The sequence below is a fragment of the Sorex araneus genome, chromosome 2, assembly GCF_027595985.1.
Source record: "Sorex araneus isolate mSorAra2 chromosome 2, mSorAra2.pri, whole genome shotgun sequence".
In the NCBI taxonomy this organism is placed as follows: domain Eukaryota; kingdom Metazoa; phylum Chordata; class Mammalia; order Eulipotyphla; family Soricidae; genus Sorex; species Sorex araneus.
In genome coordinates this window covers 211,105,246-211,132,519 of record NC_073303.1, presented here as the reverse complement: position 1 = coordinate 211,132,519, position 27,274 = coordinate 211,105,246, and the positions used below count along the sequence as shown (strand labels likewise).

At 41.3% G+C, this 27,274-nt stretch overlaps 1 protein-coding gene across 1 annotated transcript in view; it reads right to left on the bottom strand.

The window, feature by feature from the left end:
* UNC13C (unc-13 homolog C) overlaps positions 1–27,274 on the bottom strand; it is a 473,794-nt gene that overhangs the window by 9,096 nt on the left and 437,424 nt on the right. Inside the window, exon 30 of the mRNA XM_055126062.1 lies at positions 23–115. Within this exon, the coding sequence (XP_054982037.1) occupies positions 23–115 (93 nt within the window). The remainder of the gene's footprint in view (positions 1–22; positions 116–27,274) is intronic.

Below are 27,274 nucleotides of genomic sequence, written 5' to 3'. Positions count from 1 at the left end.
TTTATCTGGGCCAGAAATATACCTTTTACAATGACTTTATATTCTCCAGTTCCCGGCACAGTAGCGATGTCCACATGAACAGATATCTGACCCACTGAATCTTTGGAAGAGCGACCTGCAAATCAGCACAATTTTACTGGCTTGAACTTTTGTACAACCTGATAATGGACACATGCATTATCTGCCCCAGGGACTTTAAGATATGGTTATGCAAGTGAATGCTTCCTTTAATTTCACACAGTAGCTTCTGATAGAAGTTCACTGTATCACTGTATCACTGTCATCCCATTGTTCGTCAATTTACTCGCGCAGACACCAGTAACGTCTCTATTACACTCAGCCCTGAGATTTTAGCAGCCTCTCCTTACTCATCTTTCCCAATGATTGGACTCTTTCAGGGTCAGGGGAATGAGATATATTGTTACTGTTTTTGGCATATCAAATATGCCATGGGTAGCTTGCCAGGCTCTGCCATGTGGGCAGGATACTCTCGGTAGCTTGCAGGGCTCTCCAAGAGGTATGTGTATATCTGTTACTGTATTTTGGATAGGAATATGCCACAGGGAGCTTGCCAGGCTTTCCCAAGTGGGCAATAGACTCTCAGTAGCTTGTCAGGTTCTCCATGAAGAAGTAGGCTATTAGATGTCACATGACAGCATTGCGATAGAAGTTCAATAAATTAAATTTCCTATGCAAATGTGAGGCTTGAATATGCTTAGACATCTAAGTTAATTTCTTATCTGGTTTTCAGTAATCATAACATGTATGTTATAATTAATGTTATTGAAAGATCTTGCTCTTGCAACTGCCTCCCCAGACACTTAAGAAAGCTCCACTCATTCCCATGTACAAGGATGCACCATCATCTTTCACTACTTTGCTTATGCTTTTCTACTGTGACACACCAGAGCATAAGGGGTACAAAACTGGTTGTCTCTCAGAGCACCTGTCTAAAGATGTCATCATAGGCCAGAAAAGACCAATATGCAAAAGACTGTTGTAAAATAGCACACTAAGTTCAGTACTGAACTCTGTATCGACAAATGTACTGATGGCACAAAAAGGAGTAGAAAATTCTATCCTTGTGAGTCAAAATTGGACAAAGCACCATGATTCAACTCAGATAAACTTTTAACTCAATTGTTTTATATATATATATAAAATATAAAATAAGGGTAGGGCATTTGCCTTGTACATGGTTGGCCCGGGTTAGATATCTCTGTCCCTCTTGGAGAGCCTGACAAGCTACCGAGAGTATCCCGCCCGCACAGCAGAGCCTGGCAAGCTCCCCGTGGCGTATTCGATATGCCAAAAACAGTAACAACAAGTCTCACAATGGAGATGTTACTGGTGCCCACTCGAGCAAATCAATGGACAATGGGACTGCAGTGCTACAGTGCTATAATATAAAATATATGTAACTGAATCAACATGTTGTTAGACATTTTCCCCTACACATAGAATATATGCTCTGGCTAGATAATTTACATTATCTTTGTTTTTTCACCTAAACTCTAACCTAGAGATCATTCTATTTCAGTGTAAATAAATCTCTTTTTTTCGGGGGAAGCTCACCCAGAGGTTCTCACTCTTGGCTCTGCACTCAATGATCTCTCCTGATGGTGTTCAGGGAAACACAAGGGTTGCCAGAGAAGGAATCTGGGTCAGCCATGTGTAAGACAAATGCCTTACCCGCTGTCCTATCACAACCGCCCCTAAACCTCATTCTTCAGTGTAGTCTGGGATATCACAGCACTAAATAGTTTCATAGTATCCCTCAGAAGGTGCTAGATTAATGATATGAAATCTTCCTACTTATGAGTAGAATATAGCTTCCCCTTACTCAGTCTCCTTTTGGTTTATCAAATATTTTTTTATACTTTAATTACTGTGAAAGTTGTACATCTGAAAAATCTATTCAAACTTCTCTTAGCTTTCCCTAAGTGAAACTATTTTACATTTGATGGCTTAGTAGAAAGATGAACGAATTTTGCATATGTTTTAATCAAATTAACAGACTAAATACTATTAGGATAAGTTTTATTTATTCAATTACTTTGAGATTTTAAAGAATACAATTGTAGTATCTTCAATCAATGACACTTAAATTTTCCATGTTTATATCTCTTATTTTTGGCATTACTTAATTTTACTGACTTATATTTCTAGTGTGATATGACATAATGGGAATAGTCTTGTTATTCCTCATTTGGGTCTCCAAATTCACTTTTGCACTTTTCTCTCTGTGGAAAAAATATCTTAGATAAAGATTGATGGGGCAAAACATGAACTCATTCACATAGGTCTGAAGAATCCAAATATAGTAGTAGGGTTCAGCAGCACAGTAGCAGAAGTCAAAAACTGAATAAGTGACCCTAATGACAAGGCAATAACATCATCAATCAATAAGAAATAATAAAAAAATCTAGATGAACAAAGAAGAACAAGAGAGATGCCATGAAGGTTAAGCATTTGCCTTGCAAACAGCCCTTCCTGGTTTATCCCTCTACCATATGTGATCCCCTGGAGACCATCAGGAGTGATCCTTGAGCACCGAGCCAGGACCAGGTCCTGAGCACAGGTGGATGTGGCCCAATACCCCCTCCACATGCCCCCCAAATAAAGAAAATTTAGGTATGTATAAGATAGTAGCAAAGAGAACAACTTACAAATCATAGAAGTGAATGAAGAAGAGGAAGGAGAAAGGGGAAGAATTGCTCGTGGAAGAAATAATAATAGCTGAGGGCTTCCTCAGTCTAAGAGAAGCACAGAATGCCAAACAAAGTAGATGGAAATGGGGAGCACCAAGGCTCACTGTAACCAAAATGGCAAGAATGTGTGTGTTTGTGTGTGTGTGTGTGAGAGAGAGGGGGGGGGAGAGAAATTAAAGTAACAAGTTAAAAGGGAAATGACATAAATTTCACATCAGATCTCAAGTGAAATCTTTACAACAATAAAGAAATGACAAAAAAATAAAAAGGAAGCAGAGCAACAACAGTACAGGACTTGTCATTTGCCTTTTAAGCAGTGACCCAGGTTCCATCCTGGGTACCCCGTATGGTACCAGAAGCTTGCCAGGAGTGATCCATGACTGTAGAGCCAGGGTAGCTTTGAGCACAGTTGTGTGTGGCCCGCCCAAAAATTAAAAAGGGAATAAAATGATATATTAATAATAGTAATTATTAAGTAGTTTTTAAGGGTAACCAAAAGTGGAATAAAAATAATCAGACTAATGAATAGAATTGAGAGTCCATCTGATAAAACCTTAAATTGATAAATAGTTGTGATAAAGTGATGAATGCATGAAGTGAAGCGAGAACATATTTTCAACAAATAATTTGGGAAAATGAGGTAGCCATATGTAAAATTTTTCTTAAAATCAATAAAACTGGGTCCATATCTCAAACTAATCACACACACAAATTTAAAGTTAAATAAAGACCTTAAGTAGACCAGAATTCATTAAATACGTTGAAGGAAACTTTACAGAAATTTTCCAGGTGGTTTGAATAATTTGATTCAACTAGCAAAGATTATCAAAATGAAAATAAAATGCAAATCGAGGTCGGAGAGATAGTACAGCAGATAGGGCATTTGCCTTGCACACAGTCGACCTGGGTTTTACCCCAGAATCCTATATGGTCCCTGCAGCACCATTGGAATGATTATTTAGTGCAGAACCTAAAGTAACCCTTGAGTATCCTTTGGATGTGGCCCCTGAACCCCTCTCAAAAAAAAAAATAAAGAAGAAAAGAAAAGAAAATGTGACTATGTCAAATCAAAAAGTTTCTCTGTGGCAAAAGGAACTCAGGTTAAGATAAGACATGCCAATGATCAGGAGAGAATATATATTTACACTCAATATAAGATAAAGGGCTAATACCTAAAATATATGGTGAAATAAAGTCAACAAAAACAAAACCAAGAACTCCATAAAAAAATGGAGATTGAAGATAAATAGACACTTCACCAAGGAATAAATACAGTAGCCAGTTGACATATGAGAAAGAGTTCCTCATCACTTAGTATTACATAAATTCATATCAAAACAACAATATGACTTCATCTCACACACGAGTAATAATGGCATCCATCAAAAAAAAAAAAAAACAAACAACCTGGAAACAGCCAATGCTGTCAGGGATTCAGTGAAATAAAATCAACACATTTACTGTTGGTAAGAATGTCATCTGGTTCAGCTTCTGTGAAAAATAGTATAGAGATTTTTTTTTTTGCTTTTTGGGTCACACCCGGCAGTTCACAGGGGTTACTCCTGCCTCTGCACTCAGGAATCACCCCTGGCGGTGCTCAGGGGACCATATGGGATGCTGGGAATCCAGCCTGGGTTGGCCACGTGCAAGGCAAACGCCCTACCCACTGTGCTATCACTCCAGCCCCTGGAGATTTTTTAAAGGTAAAAATAGAGCTGTCATATGACGCAAGGATCTCACTTCATGGCATATGCTCTCAAAACACATCAACGTTGATTTGAAAGCTATAAGCACACCTATTTTCATTATAGCACTGAATACAATAGCCAAGATATGGAGAGAATCCAAATGTTTAATGACTAATGGATAAAGAATTCTTCACACACACATACACCACACACACACACACACACACACACACACACACACACACACGGTATACTATGAAGCTATAAGAGACACCTTCCAGCTTGCTGCAACTTGAATGGTACAGAGGGACATTATGTCAAATAAACTGATGACCTCCCTCATTGACAGTTTGGAGATAAATAAGACATAAGGATAGATAGTATAAAATAGTTACAAAGCCTTAGTTTTGGATTACAAAACTAACATAACCAAAGAGGTCAGGAGATGAGTCAGGGAATAAAAATATGAACTAGAAATGATATTAGCTCATTGTTGCAATAACTTGGAAACATTGGGGGTAGTAAGGTGTGCTGAGGTGTGGTAACTATAACAGTGAACATCAAAAAAATTCATACTACTACCAACATCACCAAACTATAGTGATAAAAAATAATACAAAACTTAATTTCTTTTTTCTTCTGGTTTCCTTATATCTTACTCATAACTTTGTAGATAGTTCCTCTGTTAAATCTTTCTCAATTAATCTTAATTTGGGTCTACCATATGATTCCTATTAGGATCCTTATCATTATAATAAAAGTTAACATTTTTCTTTTTTTAATAAATGTAATGGAGGGGCCAGAGATATAGTACACAGGGTAAAGTGCTTCCTTGCATGTGGCCAGCTGGGTTCTAGCCTTGAAAGCTCATATGCTACCCTGAGCCCTACCAGGAGTGATCCCTGAGCACAGATTTCTATGGGCCAAACCCTCCCCAAACTAACATTAATGGAAATGTTTTCAATATCTTCCTAATACTCAAGCTTTGTAGAGCATTGACAATACCTATATATGAGAATGGTGCTTAAAATAGAAATGACTTAGAGTTTTTATTAGATTTTCTCAGAGGTTAAAAATACTTTAGAGAAGGGAACCAGGAAAATATGTGCACAACTGTGGATGTAACAGAACAGACTTCTCTGGTACGTCTGAGCAATCATTAGTGTTTCTGTCTGTATTGAATAAAAATAAAGGAAGAAACATTAGAAAAAATGTTTGTATCTTGAATATCATTTTGAATACATTACCATTTCATTTTTATATATTATTTTTGAAGGACCCTAAAGCCTTTTGGGCAGGAGAGATAGCATAGTGAGTAGGGCATTTTCCTTGCATGTGGCCGACCCAGGTTTGATTCCTCCACCTCTCTTGGGGAGCCCGGCAAGCTACTGAGAGTATCTCACCCACACGGCAGAGCCTGGCAAGCTCCCCGTGGTATATTCAATATGCCAAAAGCAGTAACAAGAAGTCTCACCATGGAGATGTTACTGGTGCCCGTTCAAGCAAATCAATGAGCAGCGGAATGACAGTGATAGTGATACATAAGTGTACCATTTATTTTTATAAAAATGTTCCCAAATGTGTGGGAATGATGTATCTTTTCTACCACCCCACTATCTTCTGGAAAGTCTCATACTTGAACCTCATTTTATCATAGGCATTTCTTCAAAGCAACATTTTTTTTTAATCATCAAGTGAACACCTATTTAAATATCTCTACTATAAATTACTTTTATTTGGGGAGTTGGGTACCTTGCTCAACAGGGTGGAGCACATTTCCTGTGGACAGCAGGCCTTGATTTAATCTTGGTCACAACCAATGAGCCAGAAGTAGCTTCTAAGCATTATCATGTGCGGTCCACCCCAAACAAACAAAAGTTTTGTTTTCATTATTCTAATTATAATCTGAATTTTTTATTTCCTTGAAGAAAATACTAAAAACATCATGGGCAATATAATTACACTGCCTTTCCAATGAATTTGTTCTCAGCCACAAATAACTAATTAAAACTCAAGAAACTTTTGTTTACTTATTCTAAAAGTACAGATGAAACCTCTTTCCTGATAGCATTGTGGTGAGATAAAAAAGCAATTATTTAAAAGTATATAGAGTGTGATACTTATGCCTAGTAAATGGATCCAAGTTTATTATTATAATAAGTAGCACTGTAATACTGTCATCCCGTTGTTCATTGATTTGCTCGAGTAGGCACCAGTAATGTCTCCATTGTGAGACTTATTGTTCCTGTTTTTGGCATATAGAATACGCCACAGGGAGCTTGCCAGGCTCTGCTGTGCGGGCAGGATATTCTCGGTAGCTTGCCAGGCTCTTTGAGAAAGACGGAGGAATTGAACCCGGGTCAGCTGCGTGCAAGGCAAATGCCCTACCCGCTGTGCTATTGCTCCAGCCCTATTATAAATAAATCCTTAATAAAAGTAAAACTTTCAGAGTTATTAAGTCTTTTGAAAATTAATACATCACATCCACATATAAAATTATGAATAAAAGTCATAGATATTATGGCTATCTATAGCTAAGATTATTGAAAGTCAATGTCAGATTAACTGGAGTTTAAGCTAATTACTTTGGAAATGCTACCTCCTACACTAAGATTTTCTGGTTTTAGTAAAATGGAGATGTAAGTTTATAAAAGTCCTTAAACGTCTGATATAAAACTCCCTCTATTTCTAGTGTAAACATTTGACTCACCAAGAATAAAGTGAAGTGAGTTTTCTTGATAAGTAAAGGTTCTGTTTATGTTAATGTGAACTGTTGTTGAAAATAAGCTCACTCGTTATAGGCCTCTTCATGTTTTCAATCTTTTCTTGATTCAATCTTGGGAGACTCTACTAAAAATTATTTCTCATAAGTTCTTCAATTTCATGTCATAAAGTTGTTCATAGTAGTCCTTTATGATATTTTATATTTTTGTGGCATTTACTGTAATTTTTATCCTTTCATTTCTAATTCAGCTTACTAGGGGTTTTCTATCTTTTTTCTGTGTGTGGGGAGGGGCACAGGCATTGATTCTCAGGAGTTGCTTCCGGCTCTACACTCAGGAATCACTCCTGGCAGGCTCAGGGGACCACGGATGATACTGGCAAAGAACCTCGGGCCGGCTGTGTGCAAGGCAAGGGCTTTTCCCGCTGTGCTATCATCCAGTCCTTGCCCCCCACCCTTTTTGGGTAGTCTAGCTGAGAGTTTCTCAATCTTCTTCTTTTAGAGTCAGCTCTTGATTTAATCACCCTTTGTGTTGTCATTTTGATTTCAATCTTACTTATTTCTGCTCTAATTTTTATTGCTGACTTTCTTTCTTTCTTTTTTTTTCTAGTTCCATAAAGGTAGTGGTTTAGTTAACTTTTCTACCCTGATATAAGTTGGGGCTGGAGCGATAGCACAGCGGGGAGGGCTTTTGCCTTGCATGCGGCCGACCTGGGTTCAATTCCCAGCATCCCATATGATCCCCTGAGCATGGCCAGGAGTAATTCCTGAATGTAGAGCCAGGAGTAACCCCTGTGCATCGCCGGGTGGGACCCCCCCCAAAAAAAGTTTTTTACCCTGATATAAGTCAGTATTGTGATACCCACTTCCCTGGGTGTCCATCCAAGATTCCTGCTCGCTAATTCCAGAGACTCTGCTCTGAGTTTGTGCTGACCCGGGGGATCACTGTATGTGGTCATGGGTGCTGTGCAGCAGCTCCTGCAGAAAGTTCTAGCAGACCCAGCTTGAGACCCAGGATTTAGAGTTTCTGCGCTGGACAGCCCTGTGGGTACTGACTGTGCAGGCCTGGACAGTGACAGTGCGGTCCTGACTATCTAATTGTAACAGTAGCACTTGGCGCATCTGGCGTGTTGCAGAGTATTTGTGTTGGATACAACACGGTGGTGGCTACACTGCAAGGCTCGAACAGAGCCCAAGTATCCTGTGTTGGCATGGTTGAGGTCTGATGAGGCCTGTGGCCCTAGTTTGATCGGGCTGGCCTATAACCAAGTGTTTAAAATCACGGGTGCCTGGCAGAAGCCCACGTGCCGTGTAGAGCCATGTAAGCCTACGGATGATGCTAACCTACGTGGCAGTGGGAAGGGTGGCGTGAGGCTCAAGTGAAAAGTGGAGTCTTTGGTATGGAGCCAAATGGAAAAGGTGCAATTCCCTGCACATCGGCCACGCATAGGGAAGCCTCTTCTCTGCTCTTCGTATTCACTATTTGCTGGCAACTGTGAGCTGCCAGTGGCTGATCTGCTTGGGAAAGCTAAAGCAGATGCCACTTAGCTCCCTGCCGCTCTCTCCTTAGTTTGGGATGGCTGTGACTTATCTCTGGAATCCACGCGCCGAGAGATCCTTTTTTCCCCTAAGAGTCCTTGAGAAGCTGCAGGAGGCCTGAGCGAGGGCCTGCAGCCTGTTCAGACTCGGGTGTACCCTGCTCAGGATAATTTCCCGCCTCCTGCTCCACTGTTGGAAGAGAAGAGTTTTAGTTAGGGTTTTGACTTAACCCTGTTCTATTTCCCTGGGCTGATGTGTTTAGCATCCTAGAGTTCTCTCCCGACTGTTGGTTTAGGCTTCCAGCCACCCCATTTCCTGAAGCGGGGGCTGTGCCTCTGATGATGGGATTCTTGCTGTTTGTTCCCCTGGAATCTCTTCTGGTGAAGACATTTGAAGTTCCCCTGTGTCATTTTGGTGGAGGGAGGCACAGTTTTTAATCCCCCTCCTTTTTTTTTTCCTGTTATAGGTTTTTCTGTTATAGGACTGAAGCGATAGCACAGCGGGTAGGGTGTTTGCCTTGCATTCAGCCGACCCGGGTTCAATTCCTCCGTCCTTCTCGGAGAGCCTAGCAAGCTACCGAGAGTATCTTGCCCGCACAGCAGAGCCTGGCAAGCTCCCCGTGGCATATTCGATATGCCAAAAACAGTCACAACAAGTCTCACGATGGAGACGTTACTGGTGCCCGCTCAAGCAAATTGATGAACAATGGGACGACAGTACAACAGTGCAGTGCATAGGTTTTGCTATGTAGCACCAAATTAGGGGAACCTGTCATGATATTTTTAAGAAATAATACAAAGATGAGATTTGAAGGGTTGTCAAATCTTAAAGGCATAAAGTCTCCCCCAGGTGCAGAAATGGAGGCACCACCAAACTGAGGACAAACTGGGATCTTTCCCTCTCAGAAAAGAAGGTCTGAGAAGAAGAGAATGCCTAAGATTATGAAAAAGACCATCACAAATTCTTTGCCCTGGCCACACCCTAGTAACAAAGTCCCACATAGGACAGTCTGGGAAAAGCCCTGCCCTATCACCGCCTTGTGAAGGCAGGCTGTCTGATTCTCTGCTGTCCGCGTCATCCTCACCTCTCTCCTCACTTTTGATCTTTCTCCCTCTCTCCTTCTTCCCCACTCTCTTCCTCCCCCTTTCCCTTCATTCACTCTCCTCTCTTGTTCTCTAACGCGCCCTCTCTTACTCTCCTTGCATTTTTCAAAATAAGATGATTTCACTTGTATCACTTGTCTTCCCGTTGATCTTCGATTTGCTTGAGTGGGCACCAGTAACATCTCCATTTGTCCCTGTCACATGCTAGTGTAGCCCAATGGTATCTGCTTGCTCTGGGAACAGGAAGAGCCTCAAACCATTCATTCAGGATTTTGACGAAGAAGTCTGACCATTTTGTTGGTGGGTGGCCACGTGGTCTTTTGACATCCCGTGGAACCCAGTCGGTAACAGCTCTAGTCCAGCGGTCGTTTCTGAATCACATTACATGTCCGGCCCATCTGATTTTTGATGTCGTGGCAAACGAGACAGCATCCCTGATTCTTGACCATCGACGGAGGTCGGAACTCCGGATTCCTTCTCTCACTTGAGTGAGACGTGATAGCTCTTTCGAGTCCTCTTTGGGATACCCGAATAGCGATTTCATATGACTAATATTTCACTCTCCATAAAAGGCTATGATCCTAGAAAGCCTGATCAAGAATTCAAGCTGACTTTCTTTCACCCTGAAAGAACAAAATTCTTCACTCTCTCTGGGAATCCACAGCTTGTAAGAACGCAGGTGGCAGGTACCAGTTCCCTTGTCACATCTAGATCAAGTGACTTCCAGGCACAGCTTGAGAACTGCACAGTGCCGCTGGTGGGCTTTTAGCAGTACCCTTGCCCTGCCACGTAAGTGCTCACAGTGATCTTCACCAGCCCTAAACCAAGCCTGGCACTATAGAAAAAGGAAGCCTCTCTTTCCCCTTGCCAGCCGCTGTGGGCTGTACCATTTTCACAGCTTCCGTCTTACATTTTAACATTCCTTCCAATGCCTGGGCTCCTCTTGATAAACAAGAAGTTAACATTATAGATTCTGCCCCAGACCATCTGCTTTAGACCTCAGGCATCGGCAGAGGGACTCTGAGAGATAATGGACTACCCCTAAGGCAAAATACACCACCCAAAAGATCTTAACCATCTAGACTAGTCTGTAAGATCCCTGCATTTCCTGGAACATTCTTGTCATTAGTAAAACACAAAGACCCGGTTTCCCTATAAAAACCCCATAAACAGAGCCACAGTTAACTCAGCCCTGGGTTAACTATACTAAGTTCTTCCCTTGCCAGGGAGTTTCTTTCTCTTCTACTTTACTTTTCAATAAACTTTTCTATTTTTGAACTCTGAGTCAGAGAATTTTTATTACTCAATATTTTCATTCTTTTTTTTTTATAAAGAAATATTTTATTGAACCACCGTGAAAACAAAAAAAATACAAAGCTTTCAGGTTTAAGTCACAGACAAATACTGATTAAACCACCATCCCTTCACCAGTGCACCCGTTCCACCACCAAGAACCCCAATACACCCCCCTCCCACCCCACCCCCATCTAAGTAGCTGATGATATTCCCATTATTCTCTCTATATATTGAGTACATTTCATATTTCCATACAGAACTCACTATTGTTGATTGGAAATTTTCCCCAACAATCAGGCCTGCTGAATAAGCATCATCTAATAATTTCTCTTCCTTGGTAAAAGTGAAGACTTTGAGTCCGCGCGGCTGCAATAGCGGCCGCGCGGTTTTGGGTTTCTAATATTTTAGCTCAGTTCACAGTCAAAATGGATGGCTGCAAGAATCTGCTCTGGTGCCAAAATGGGTTAGGAGACCTCAGGATCACAGTCAGTGGGCGTGGAGGCTCTGCTTCTCGTGCCGCGGCTCTTGGTTCATCTCTGGGCGGAAGGCGCGCCGGGAACACCTCCCCTCCCAGGATCACCTACAGGCTACGTCACTAAAGAAAGTCCCACCTCCTGGTGGAGGGGTCTTAGAGGGTGGCTCTCACCGCGTGGCTGCTGCCGCTGCCGCCATTTTCGCTCAGAAAAATGGGGTGGAGAGGGAAAAAAATCCCTCCCCGGGCTGCACGAGGTTGTAGTTCAGCTCACAGTCAAAATGCATGGCTGCAAGAATCTGCTCTGGTGCCAAAATGGGTTAGGAGACCTCAGGATCACAGTCAGTAGGCGGGAGGCTCTAATATTTTCATTCTTAAAAATACTAAATAACCTGAGAAACTTGGATGAGCACAGAGACCCTCCGTCACCACTCTTTCATCACTACCTAGAGGGACTGAGCAGAAAGTAAAAGCACTCTCCATTTGAGGCTCCCTTCCTTGTACCCCTAGCTTTTTGTGTGTGTGTGTGTGTGTTTGTGTGTGTGTGTGTGTGTGTGTGTGTGTCACACCTGGTGATGCACAGCAGTTACTCCTGGCTTATACACTCAGAAGTTACTCCTGGCAGTGCTCGGGGGACCATATGGGATGCTAGGACTGAACCCAGGTCGGCTGCATGCAAGGCAAATGACCTACTTAGGACTGGAGCGATAGCAGATAGCACAGCAGGTAGGGCATTTGCATTGCACACAGCTGACCCGGGTTCAATTCCTCCGTCCCTCTTGGAGAGCCCGGCAGGCTACCGAGAGTATCTCGCCCACATGGCAGAGCCTAGCAAGCTCCCCGTGGAGTATTCGATATGCCAAAAACAATAACAAGTTTCACAATGGAGACATTACTGGTGCCCACTTGAGCAAATCAATGAGCTAGGGGATGACAGTGATTCCTTGTACCTCACTTTACCCAAATCTTCTGCAGCACTTGGTGAGATAATGAGGTGTCAGATGACCTGCAATATAATTCATGAACCACCCAGATGCAAGCCAATTCATCTATCTCACTTACAATAGGATTGCTGTAGGCAGATAATTAGAAGGGCCTAACCCTAAAATAGCACAACAGTCTGAAGACCACATCCTTTTATGATGCAAATCTTGAGCTCTTTGGAGAAACTGAGGCATCATCCAGATGCAACAATCAGAAGCTCCACCCAAAGAAGGGTGAACCCCCCAAAAGGACATGCTATGGGAGTTAGATAAGATTATGGAAATACAATTACATGGCAGGCTGGGGTTGGGGTGAACGTTTGGGATTGGAGAGGGAATCTGAGAATATTCTGGAGGGAAGTTGACACTGGAGGTGGGATTGGTGACGGAACACTGTATATCAAAACCCCACTGTGAATATCTTTGTAATTCATGGTCCTTTAGCAAAATAAAATTTTGGGAATAAAAGAAAACACAGAGCAAGATTTTCTCTGTGATAATACCCAGAATAATTTTTATGTATGCAGAGAACTCCAGGAAAATGTATTTGGAGGAATTGTTTAGAACCCCCTCCTAAAAGCCCCTCTGGCTTGCTCTTTCAACTTTCAAGCCCTCTTGAATTCACATCTCTTTTTCTCGATGGGGCTTTCTCCCAACCTCCAGCCTCTGGGACTGCCATGTTCTCTCTTGAACATGTCTTGCTGTTTTCCACCCTTTTAAGTAAATTACACTCAATAAAAACTATCTGGATTTACATTCAACAAAAACTCCCAGAAATTCTTCTGTGTCAGGGAAGGCTGCAGACCTGGAATGCCTGGGCTGATTAAGGACTGATTTCTTTTCCTTTCTTGCAAAGAACAATTTTTCCCTCCAGTCAGAGACCATGGCTCCCAGAGGAATTGGGTGGCAGAATGAACGGCTTCAGAAGCAGCTTCCTGGCTGCCCGGGTCTAACATTAGTAACCCTGCAGTGTAGGTACATGACGCAGACTTGGCCAGTCCTGACCCAAAACAGGCATTTCCTGGGGGATTTTGGTGGGGAACTGGGTCAAGCAAAAGGAGATGAAAACACTCATTTCGTAAGGCGACTCGCTCCTCACTCTGCTAAGATAGCAACATAGCAAGTACATGAAACATATACTAGCATTAAGTATGAATTTACGCTAGGAGAATGAAGGGAATCTGTATCTAAGACACGAAAATATGTGTCCAACAATAAAATGATCATTAGTATGCACACCATCCAATTTAGAGGCAAAGAGGAAATAAATGTTGCATAAGTGCCTCATCAGAGATCCTGGAGATTAAATATAAAAGGGTACACAGTATGGGTAGGGTCAGCTGGGTATATTCCCATGACATATATTCACATGATCTTATCTGTTGGCAGTAAGCATCTGCCACTTTGCACTAGAATCTTTAAATACACAAAGTCAAACAAGATCCTGGCAAAAATTGCAGGTCAGAGTTCAGTCTATTGATTTAGAGCCCTGTAGCCTCCTGATCTATGAGAATACGTACTAAATGACGTGCCTCGGTCACATAAATCAGAGGTTATCCGCCCCGCCAAGCAGATATCGCGGACAAATTGCTGAATGCAGCATGTGAGCAAGTAATTGAACAGTGTTGAGAGGAAAATTGATAATGTGCATCGATGGGTGGAGAGAGCTGCATCCACAGTGAGATGGTAATAAGTACTCGGGTGACAGCAGAAGACAGAAATGACTTCCTTACAGGCATCAATCAAGAATGCTCACCCTTGATCACTCTCAAGGAGAAGCAGGAAAAGCCTTTATAAAAATAAGCTTCGTAAAGACAACTCTGCCCAAGGATTCAAGAGCTGGACATAGCCACAACAGCAGGACCGGAGTCTCCATGAGAGCTCGCTGAATACGGGAGGCAGACATTCACAAATGAACTCCTCTGCAGAAAATGTGACAAGGGCTTGGTTATATATTGCTCTGACCTTTTTATCCAGGACTTGTCTAATCTAATAACATTCAGAAAGGACAGCAGGAGAAGATGGAAGAAAATGTAACGGACAGAATGAGTAACATTCTTCAGAGAAGCAATAAAGACTAGATATGGTTTCACTTTCCAGCAGGTAAACACAGAGAATTTAATGCAAGAAACAATACACATTTCATTCCCTTCTCCTCTTCTTTTAGCCTGATTACACACTACTGAGTCTGACTCTGATATGTGCAGTATGCAAAAGTAGACTCACGTATAGACTTTAAAAAATATACAGAAAATTTTAATTTGATTATTAGTATATGACAGCCACCACTTTCATAGAGGTTGGAATCAAAACCACAGAATAAATCATTTTAATTTCCTTCCTTCATGGAAATGTGCATAAATGATCCTACTTGAAGACCTCATTTTTTATGATTTGAAGGAGTTGGGTTTGAATTCTAAATTGACTGTATTTACTAGATGTGGTCTTGGGCAATCATTTTAACTGCTCAGTAACTCCTCAGTTTCTTCATTTGTGGAGTTAATGACATATTTTTATATGAAATGAGTAGAATAAAATGACTTAACTCTGGTTGAATGTTGTTGCAAACTTATCAGGTACTTATAATGTCTACTTATGTAGTTTCATTTTAATTTGGATAAACTGGTCAATCTAGTATTTTTTTCTGGCTCATTTTTGTTTTGGGTCACACTTTGCTGTGCTCTGGGCTTACTCATAGCTCTGTACTCAAAGATCACTGCTGTGGGGGTTGGATCTAACTTAGATTTGCTGTGTGTCAGGCAAGTAAGTGCCTTAGCCTTTGTACTATCTCTTCACCATGAATCTAAGGTGTTTTAAGTCCACTGAATTTTTATAGCAAAAATAAATAAATTATTTTCAAGAAGAATGTCAGAAATACATTGATTTGACTTTAATTTTTAACCCAAACTTTAGATTTGATTAAATCAGAATAACTCAAATATCTGCTCTTAGCTAATATTTGTTTTCTCAAAAAAAACTTGAACTTCATCACACCAGAGAAGAGTAGTTGACTTTTTTGTTATCTAAAGCAGAACAAAATAAACCTTTGAGAGAACTTTAAGTTTTGCAATGAATGAATGTAACATACAAATACAAAATCAACTGTATGTCCGAAACCATAAAAAAGAAAAGGGTTTAAAAATAATATTTCAAAACTATATTTTCTATAACTACTATCTCTCAGATAACTTCATATATTTAAAGAATTCTGGGAACTGCTGGATAGAGTTCAGCATTAAGACTACTCTTTGTTTTCCTCTAAAAAAAAAAATGGGATCTGACTGAAAGAGTCAAGCATGTGGGAGAAAACAGATAAGGCAGTGTACTAAAGGGATTCTGATACTGATGGACAAAAATTTCTGTATCCCAGTTATCCCTGGACCCGTGCTTTGGTTTTTACTCAAGATTTCCCAGCATAGCAACAATTCATTTCCTTCTTTACTTAAACTATTTAAGATAAGACCTCTGTAAGAACCAATCGTTGGCTATACCTATAATGGTAAATTTGATGTGGAACTGTCCAATACCGGTCTTGTTAAAAACCAAACCCAAAATGTCAAGCTTAAGGCACGATGATTTACAAAGGTTTTAAAAACAAAATAAATAGGCTCTGATGTTGAGGTTCAATGTCATTTTCTCTACAAAGCTATTCATGATCGTTCTACCAGGGAACAGTATCTCCTCTGATACACCCTTTATAATTAAAGATTTGTGTATTTACTAATTATTTGATAATAATTATTTGTACAAGATGCATGTCTTTCTTTTGTGTATGGTTCTTGGGCAAAACCCAGTATAGCTCAGAGACCACTCTTAGTGGGTTATGGGATTGAACTCAGGTGAACCACTTGCAAGGCAAGTGTTTTACTCATTGTGATTTCTCTTTGGCCCCAGCAGTTTTACAGATTAGTTAATAGTAAATTTCCTATGGAAAAAATTTAAATAAGTTCCTTTGTGTAACTCTTATGCTTGCCTCAGCACTGTCCACTCAAATAGCCAAGAACAGAATCCAGCAAAGAGCCTGAGAAGAAGCCTCAGAGGTCTGAAATCCAGCTCCTAACTCAGTGTGTGACTTTGAGCAAACCTTTAATTAAATCAATCTTTTTAACCTGTGCTTTCTCATCTCGAAACCATGATGATAGCATTGTACTACCTCACAGTGTAAATACTGAATGGCATAAAACATTTAGAAGAGTGCCTGGCAAGGAATAAATGTTCAATTAATATTAATAGGTAACATTATTACTAACTTATTGTCTCTTCAAAAGCATATGCATGCAGAACTCTAAATTTGGGGCAGATGCTATTGTCATGCAAACTTACATTTATATAAAGAAATTGAAGCAGACAAAATGACAAACTAAGCATAAATCCTTAGCTTCTCCTAAAAATTCCATAAGCAGCTTATAGGATTTGTATAGTTGTCTCTTAGTGACAACCCAACGTTGGCATGGTCTACTGATTAAAGGTACCTAGCATTTCTTCATCTGTTTTTCAACAAGCTCTTAATTAGAATGATATTTTTGGGAAGTCTTGCAAAATTTTATAATGCTCTATGTGTCATATTCTCAATTATGCTGAAAGAAACCGCAAACCCATTAACCTTTGCTGAAATTTGTATTGAAAATGAAAGATGGCTCCTCCAGATCATGTGAATATAAGATAGAGAAACTGAGAAACACAATCTATACTTGAGTAAGACTACAATTTCTGTTATAATATCAGAGGAAGGTGTTTGCTTAATAAATACATATTTATCTATAATTTAATTAAATAACAGCATTAATGGAAAAATCTTTTGTGTTTTTTTCCCCAAAGTTCTTTTCCCAAGAAAGACTTGTGAGCAATAACTGGCAATGTGTTCCTGTGAAGATAAGGGAGAGTGGTAATGTTCCATCAAGGACATACAAATATCCCTGCTTCATTCTATGTGTCCTGCTAACAATACTTGAGACAATATGACCCAGCATCCATGAAGAAACTTGCACTGAGTAAAAATGACTCAGTAGAAAATCAACTTTTTCTGTCAACCAGGAGTAAAATGAACTAGTGAAATACTTAAACCAGAGAGCTACATGGGTCTAAGCAATCCCTGTTCCATTCTAGCTACATCTTTAAATAAGTAATGAATAGCTCATTAATTTTCACTCATTCAGAGTGAATGATACTTACTGGCAATACTTACTGGCAACACAACACTTACTGGCAACCTATATTTCAGACAATGAAAGTGATTTCAGGAATTGGTAGCTAATTGCTGTAAGGGAATCAACAAAAATTAATATGGACTCCAGTTCACACCAATTAAATCAGAATCACTGGGGTGGAACTCCAGCATGAATTTTTTTTCTTTTTGGGTCACACCCGCTGATGCACAGGGGTTATTCCTGGCTCTGCACTCAGGAATTACTCCTGGCGGTGCTCAGGGGACTATACGGGATGCTGGGAATTGAACCTGGGTCGGCTGCCTGCAAGGCAAATGCCCTACCCGCTGTGCTATTGCTCCAGCCCCCAGCATGCAAATATTTTAAAACATCTGCAGCTGGTTTTGATGCAAGACCAGAGAAGAGAACTACAGGTATGGAAGCTCCTAATCAAAGCATACAACCTTCACAGATCCTCAAAACCCAGTGGTACCAGTGACTTAACTGGGAGATGGAGGAACAGATTATTCTAAGACCTAGTTCTGGAGCTGGCTGGAGCGACAGCACAGCAGGTAGGGCGTTTGCCCTGCACTAGGCCGACCTGGGTTCGATTCCACCACCCCTCTTGGAGAGCCCAGCAAGCTACCGAGAGTATCTCACCCACATGGCAGAGCCTGGCAAGCTACCGGTGATGTATTCGATATGCCAAGACAGTAACAAATCTCACAATTTGTTGTGAGACGTTACTGGTGCCCGCTCGAGCAAATCGATGAACAGTGGGAGGACAGTGACACAGTGACAGTTTCTGGAGCTGATCCTGGAAGACTCATTTTCAGTGATCTTGCTCTGTCCTCGTGAAGGTTTCTTCCCTTTCCTAGTGTAAAGATCTCAGCTTTTGACCCAAATTATGGAAGAAATGTGCTGCAGGGATGATGTGAATAGACTAAGAATTGCTGGATCTTCCCCCGAGGTTCATCTTGACACAGTAGATTTTACTGCTCACATCTCAAGCAGAGGATCTTAATCTGCAGCAGGGAACAACTTTTGACAAATCACCCTGCCAATGCAGTATCCTTTGGAGACAAATAAACTTATTTCACCATACAGAATAAAGCTGTTTGAGAAGTAGGTGGGCCTAGGTTAAAATAATTGATCAGATGTTAGCTTCTAATTTTCCTTACAGCATGGAGAGAATTGCAATTTGTTTGATTTTTCTCATGCTGACTATTTTAATGACATCCTTAATGAAAACTTAGAATAAAAGCATCTCTGAGAAAACCAAGACCTCCAGGACATTGCTGCCATCCTAGCCCTTTTCTGCCCATGAAAGGACGTTTTGTAGGAAAATATTATTCCACCAGAAATAATGAGCCTTTAGGAGGGAATGCTAACCTCCAAGTGTTTGCACTCTCAACTATGTTGACCCATGGTATTTTTCGACATTATTAGAAAGAAAAAAATTAGCAAGTTAAAAAATTCTCAGAGGGAAGTTTGACCTCATAGGAATGATCTTTTTATTTCTGGAATCAACACTGAACTAGGTTGAACTAGAGCTTCTTTTAGGGAGTCAGGTGAAGGGGAGAGTTATGCACAAAAGTAAGAGTGGTTTCCCAAACCTAGACCACCTGAGTCAGAACAAATAGGCTGCAAGCAAGTATATACCCAAACTCAGGAGTGATCAAGTTAAGAGGGTTTTTTTTTCTGGTCTAAGACTATATTAAATATCATACTTAGAGTTTTTTCTTTAACTAAAAAAAAATTAAAACCCTACACATTTAAGGCATAGCAAAATACAGTTTGGGACATCTTTAGGGTAGGAAATACAAATTCTTTAAAACTTGTATTTTTAGAAACTACAAAAAATTCCTCTTTTTTTATAGTTTAGGTACTATTTTGACACTAGCATTAATATTTGTGATCTGTTGCACATAAAACTCTCTCCCAATGACCTAATATTATTTCTAGTCCACCTTATCACCCCCACCTCCAACTTGGTAATCTCAATTTTTCACTTCAAACCAAAAACTTGCCAGAGATGAGTGAAATCATGTGGTATTTATCCTTTCCCTCTAATTTCATATAACATGATATCCTAAGTTCTATTTACTCAAGTTTTAACAAATTAGAAGAATTTATCTTTTTTTTAGAGATTTTGATAATATTTATGATAGTATTATGTTAGATGTTTCCCAAAGTGGATGTTTATGCCCTTAGAAAAAGTAGGTTTCCAGAGCATAAATTTATTTTATATTTTTCTGAAAAGGGAATTGTGGTAGGTCAGATAAGTTTGGAAATCTTTTTTTTAGGTAATGTCACTGGGGAAAATCACACTCTGATACACAATATGCTTGACACAATGCCAGGATGTGAATGACAATGGAGGAAAGATGGGCCAGCATGGGATTGTGGTTAACTCCATAAAGAGATGGGCAGGGGTCCAGGTCATAGATAAGATGAGATCTAAAACACCAGAAGCAAATGAAAAGTCTAGAAACCTAGGATCAGTGGCAAAGAGAGATGAGAGGACACGTGTCAAGTAGGGATAAACTCGTTGGTAAACGCAAACAGTGAAATGTTGTGTCTGGGATTGAGTTTTTAGTAAAATCTATTTAAAGAGAAAGTTTCTTTGTATCTTTACTATGTATCCCTGAAACAATTTTCTGGTTATATATGAAACAGGAGTGATCTACTGTACATAGCGACAAATAAGTGCAATGCTACAATCAGAGTTCTAGTAGCAATTTTAATATAGAAAGTTAGGTGAAAAGTGTCTCAATATATATAAGCATGTTCTCCTGAAGTTGCCAATAAAGAGATTCTATAAATATCAAATATAGTTTTCCCATTAAAAATTCAAGAAACTATTCTTTAAAAAGTATTCAATAAGATATGGGGTGGGGTGTTGGGAGATGGGGTGAGGGTGGCTGAGAGGATATTTGGAACATTGATAGAGGAGATTGGGCACTGGTGGAGGAATGGATAAATGATCATTGTATGACTGAAATGCAAACATGAAAGTTTGTAAGTTTGTAACTACTGTACCTTACGGTGATTCACTAATTTAAAAAAAAGATATGGAGCTGGAGTGGTAGTACAGCACATAGGAAGTTTGCCTTGCACACAGTTGACCCAGCATCCCATATAGTCCCCTGAACATGGCCAGGAGTAATTCCTGAGTGCAGAGCGAGGAGTAACCTCTGTGCACCGCTGGGTGTGACCCAAAAAGCAAAAAAAAATATTAAATAAGATAAAAATAATCACACAGAAATCAAGCTCTCACTATTTTTGGGTAATATGATGCTATATTTGGAGAACCCTAAAGTCTCTACCAAGAAGCTCCTAGAAATAGTAGATTTGTATAGTAAAGTCGTGGGCAATAAAATTGATACCTATACACAAATAATGAGAGACAAGAAAGCGATATGAAAAAAAAGGAATCCCGTACACAATCATGCCTCAGAAAATCAAATACCTTGGAATCAGTTTTACTAGGGGGGTAAAGGGCCTGTACAAAGAAAACTACAAAACTTCAAGAAAACTTCCTCTTCAAGAGAAAAAAGAGGCCACGAGGAAATGGAAACACATCCCCTGCTCGTGGATTGGGAGAATAGCATTGTTAAAATGGCAATACTCCCCAGAGCATTATACAGATTCAATGCAATCCCTAAAAGGATACTCATGACATTCTTCAAAGACGTTGATCAAACACTCCTGAAATTCATATGGAACAACAACTCTCCACGAATAGTAAAGCAATTCTTGGGGAAAAAAAGATGGGAGGCATCACCTTCCCCAACTCAAACTCTACTACAAAGCAGTAATAATTAAAACAACATGGTATTGGAACAAAGGCAGAGCCGAAGACCAATGAAACAGGGTTGAATTTCCTTACACACACCCTCAAATATATGATTATCTAATCTTTGATAAGGGAGCAAGAAATGTGAAGGGGAGCAAGGAAAGTCTCTTTAACAAATGGTTCTGGCAAAACTGGACAGCTACATGCAAAACCATGGGCTCAGACCTCTACCTAACACCATGTACAAAAGTAAGATCAAAATGGATTAAAGACCTCAGCATTACCAGAATACATAAGGTATATTGAAGACAAGGTCTGCAAAAACCCTCCACAACACTGACAAAGCAACACTGATTGTATATACAACACTGTATATACAACACTGATTGTATATCAGTGGAAACAGAGATAAACAAATGGGACTATCTTTAACAATCTTCTGTACCTCCAAAGAAACAGTGCCCAGAATACAAAGACAGTCTACAGAATGGGAAAGAATATTCACTCAATACCCAACTGATAATGGGTTAATATCAAGAATATACAAGGCCCTGGGTGAACTCTACAAGAAGAAAACATCCAACCTCATCAGAAAATGGAGCAATAAAATGAATAGAAACTTTCTCAAAGAAGAGATCAAAATGGCCAAAAGGCACCCTTGCGGATTGTATATCAGTTTCCCCTCCTTACTCATTCTTCCCAACAGTGCCAAATTGGAGGCTCTTTCTGGGTCAGGGGAATGAGACCCATCATTGTTACTGTATTTGGCATATCGGATATGCCACGGGGAGCTTGCCAGGCTCTGCCGTGTGGGCGGGATACTTTCGGTAGTTTGCCGAGTTCTCTGAGAAGGAGAACTAGAAAATAAGAGGTTGCGCAGCCGCATTCAGTTCCAGGAGCTTTGTTTTATACTCTCTGGATCTTGGCCATTGATGGGATTACATGGCGGGGCAGTTTGTGGGTGTGATTGCCAAGCTACTGGAAAATGGAGTATCTGGGTGGAGGAGGCACAGTCCCGATATAAGCAGGCTTGGAGATCTCAGCCCCGGGTCCTGTACAATTCGGGTTCCTATGCCAGTTCCTTCATGGTGAGTCTTGTCCGAGTGTGTGGAGAAGGGTGTTGAGCACAGCTGTGGCTGGGTTCCAGAGGTCTTTGGCTGCTGGGGCTCTGCTCGGGGCGGAGAGGGAAACTCAACCCACCTTCCTCTGAGGGGCCCCGGTGAAGACAGTCAGGTGTGGGGCAGGAGACTTCTAATTATATACATATATAATGTATTACATATATATAATAATATATTAGCTCTAATATCACTTGTATCACTTGTCATCCCATTGTTCATTGATTTTCCAAGTGGGAGCCAGTAACATCTCCATTCGTTCCTTTTGCGTGCTAGTGTAGCCTTATGGCATCTGCTCTCATATTTCCTAAATAAAACTCTTTCACTTAAGTCAACTAATTAAGGGCTGGAAAGATGGTACAGCAGGTAGAACACTTGCCTTGCATATGGCCGAATCGGATTCGATTCCTGGCACCCCCATATGCCCAAAAACCTTTCCCCAGCCCAGCTCTGCCAGGAGAGATTCCTGAACGCAGACAGAGCCATGAATAATCTCGAACACTGTCTGGTGTGGCCCTGCAGCCAACAAATTAAACAATGAAATCAAGAGTAATCATGTTCCCAGGTCAAATAATTTACCAAATCTCTTCTCTCCCCCACGCACACCCCAAAGCATGCACACTCTACTTCGGGCCTGCAGGGGAAACTGATATTACAGTATATATCAGGAGTTATACCTTTGGTACAAGTTCTAAACTACATGTCAAAATGAGATTAAGATTCTGCAAATGTCAAAGGCTTTATAACACTATCTTTTTATTTCAGCCAGTGATAACATATGTATGTGCATATGTATACATCTAACACAGAATGTGATAAATATTTATGTTGCCCAAAAGTTCTCAAACTGCCTCCTGATAAAATTTCAGCCTTGAAACATTGAAAGTTTAATCAGTTTTGTTTTATATCAATCTACAGAACAATGGCATGAATACTCCATCTGCTATTTATAAATACAACATTAGTCAAACTCCAAAACTCCTGCTGGTTTAGACAGTGAGCAGTAAAGGTGTTTAAGCTAAAGTGACAAGGTGTTTGGATACAAAAGTCAACTTATGGTTTATGATTATGATCATTGTATCACTGTCATCCTGTCGATCATCGATTTGCTCGAGCGAGCCCAGTAACATCTCTATTCATCCTAGCCCTGAGATTTTAGCAGCCTCTCTTTACTCATCCTTCCCAATGGTGCTGCATTAGAGGCTCTTCAGGGTCAGGCAAATGAGACCCATTGTTGTTACTGTATTTGGCATATGAATATGCCACAGGAAGCTTGTCAGGCTCTCCCCTGTGTGGGCAGTAAACTCTCGGTAGCTTGCCAGGTTCTCCAAGAGGGAGACCTAGGCTATCAGATGTCTTGCAGCCGTGAATAGTCTCTGGATATTGGCCGTTGATGGGATTACATGGTGCCCAGGGCAGTTTCTGGGTGTGACTGCCTAGCTACTGGAAAATGGGGAATCTGGGTGGAAGTGGCCCAGTCCCGATTCGAGCAGCCTTGGAGATCTCAGCCCTGGGTCCCACACAGCTGGGTTCATCTGTTGGTTTCTTCATGCCTGAGGCTCATCCAAACATGTGGAGAGGGGCCTTGAGCATGGCTGTGGCTGGGTTCCAGAGGTCTTCAACTGCTGGGCTCTGCTCGGGGCGGGAAGGGGAAACTCAACCCGCCCCCTCTGAAGGACCCTGGTGAAAACAGCCAGGCAAGGGGTCTCTCTCTCGGGAGCTTGGTTTTATAGTCTCTAGATGTTGGCTGTTAATGGGATTACAGGGCACCGCCAGAGGTAGTTTCTGGGTGTGACTGCCTAGCTACTGGAAAATGATGAATCTGGGTGGAAGAGGCCCAGTCCCGATCCGAGCAGCCTTGGAGATCTCAACCGCGTGTCCTGCACACCTGGGTTCCTCTGCTGGTTCATAATTATAATACAGTGACACAAAGGGCAGAAATGAACAGAAAACACAATCCCATCAGAGTTCAGCTCATTATAAATTACTGAATCAGTAACAAATAATATAGCTTTCTCATAGCTCCACCCTTAAGGAAAGTTGCCACAACTTTAGAGATCAATCTTATCAATCATCATCCAGCAGCTCTATCTTCCAGTAGCTCCATGACCCAGCAGCTCCATCATCCAGCAGCTCTATCATATAGTAGCTCCATCATCCAGCATCTCTATCATATAGTAGCTCCATCACCCAGTAGCTCTATCATCCAGTAGTTCCATCATCCAGCAGCTCCATGACCCAGCAGTTCCATCATCCGGCAGCTCTATCATTCATCAGCTCAATTACCCACTAGCTCCATCATCCAGCAGCTCCATGACCCAGCAGCTCCATCATCTAGCAGCTCCATGACCCAGCAGCTCCATCATCTAGCAGCTCCATGACCCAGCAGCTCCATCATCCAGCAGCTCTATCATATAGTAGCTCCATCATCCAGTAGCTCTATCATCCAGTAGTTCCATCACCCAGCAGCTCCATGAGCCAGCAGTTCCATCATCCGGCAGCTCTATCATTCAGCAGCTCAATTACCCACTAGCTCCATCATCCAGCAGCTCCATGACCCAGCAGCTCCATCATCCAGCAGCTCTATCATATAGTAGCTCCATCATCCAGCAGCTCTATCATATAGTAGCTCCATCACCCAGTAGCTCTATCATCCAGTAGTTCCATCATCCAGTAGCTCCATGACCCAGCAGCTCCATCATCTGGCAGCTCTATCATTCAGCAGCTCAATTACCCACTGGCTCCATCATCCAGCAGATCCATCATCCAGAAGCTCCATCTTCCACTGCCTTCTCCTCCCCCATCTCCATCTCTACCATCCCCTCACAGTTCCCACCATTCAACTCTATGGGACTTCCAGCTCCATCACCTTTCCCGCTGTTCCACTGTTCACACCCATCTCAGGCTGACCATCTGGTTGTGGTCACCCCCTAATTCCCTCGAGGTGCCACTGGCCTCTGATTTCTTTGCTTATAAAAAGTATTGCAATGCACTGCTACATTTAAATAAGGTAAACAATATTCACGAATCATGAATCACAAAATCCCATTAATCACCTATTTCTCGGGCAGGCTCAGTAACCTCTCATTTTGTCCTTTCCCTGAGATTTTAGAAGTCTCTCTCGACTCGGCCCTCCCAATGATGTTGCACTGGAGGCTCTATCAGGGTCAGGGGAATGAGATCCAGCTTGTTACTGGATTTACCATATGAATACACCATGGGAAGCTTGCAAGGTTGTCCTATGTGGGCAGGAAACTCTCAGAAGCTTGCTGAGACAATATTAAATGATAAAAATAAATATTAGAATATAAGTATGTGTAAAAATAATACTAAAGACATAAAGGCATATGTTGATTTTTATTTATATAGAAGTATATACGAATGATAAGCCACCTCCTGCTGGTGCCAGATAATCTCATTGGCCACCCTCCAGATCTCACGGCTGCTCCTCCCGGATGGGAGCATAAAATGAGGCTCCCATAATCATGCCACTGGACTCCGCACCAGGGGTGCCCCAGACGGGGGCAAGTGAGAGCACTCCCTCCCCCAAGGAACCTCCAATATCCCACCGCTGCCACGCTCCAGGCCACTTTCCACACACTCGGACCGAGCCTCACTCAGGGGTGAACATATTCCTGGACACATCACCATAAAAGGAAATATATATGCGCCTCTTGGAGAGCCTGGCAAGCTACCAAGAGTATCCCGCTCGAATGGAAGAGCATGGCAAGTTCCCCATGGCGATTCGATATGTCAACTGCAGCAACAATAACAGGTCTCATTCCCCTGACCCTGAAAGAGCCTCCAATCGTTGGGAAAAATGAATAAGGAGAGGCTGCTAAAATCGCAGGGCTGGGACGAATGGAGACGTTACTGGCGCCCGCTCGAGTAAATCGATGAACAGCAGGATGACAGTGATGACAGTGATGACAAGTACATTAAAGAGCTATTACAGTAATTATGTGTTTCAGAAATAAAGCTATCTGCACTGCCTCCAGATGGTAAGGCTTCCTGAAAACCACCTGGGATGTAGCTTCCTTTGGACACACCCTTGGGCCTCAGAGGCCACTGAGGAAGTAATCTCTCCTCAATAGCTGCTAGCTCAGAGAAAGGATTTCACACTGAAGTCTTAAACCTGGCTTAACCAACCTAGAAAAATCTTTTTAGGAAGCAGGAATAGATGCCTGTTATTGACAAAAATAAAAGTGTGCCTTTTGGGACAAATGAAAGACTGAACAGGACAATGCACAATGAAATAAGTACAGAAGCAATAGAGAGCTGGTTCTAATCAGATGTAGAATATAAAAAAAATAACTGTCACTATTACTGTCATCCTGTTGTTCATCGATTTGCTCGAGTAGGCACCAGTAATGTCTCCATTGTGAGACTTGTTGTTACTGTTTTTGGCATATAGAACACGCCACGGGGAGCTTGCCAGGCTCTGCCATGCAGGCAGGATACTCTCAGTAGCTTGCTGGGCTCTCTGAGAGGGATGGAGGAATCAAACCTGGGTCAGCTGTGTGCAAGGCAAATGCCCTACCTGCTATGCTATTGCTCCAGCCCATAACTAAAACAAATAAACTTGCAACTCATAACCAAACTAACCCTCAGACTTGGTAAAAACTATAGTGGTGACAAGACGATAAGGGTTGAGAAGAGGGACCATCTCAGGGTAGAAGGGCTTAGTGACTTTGGTCAC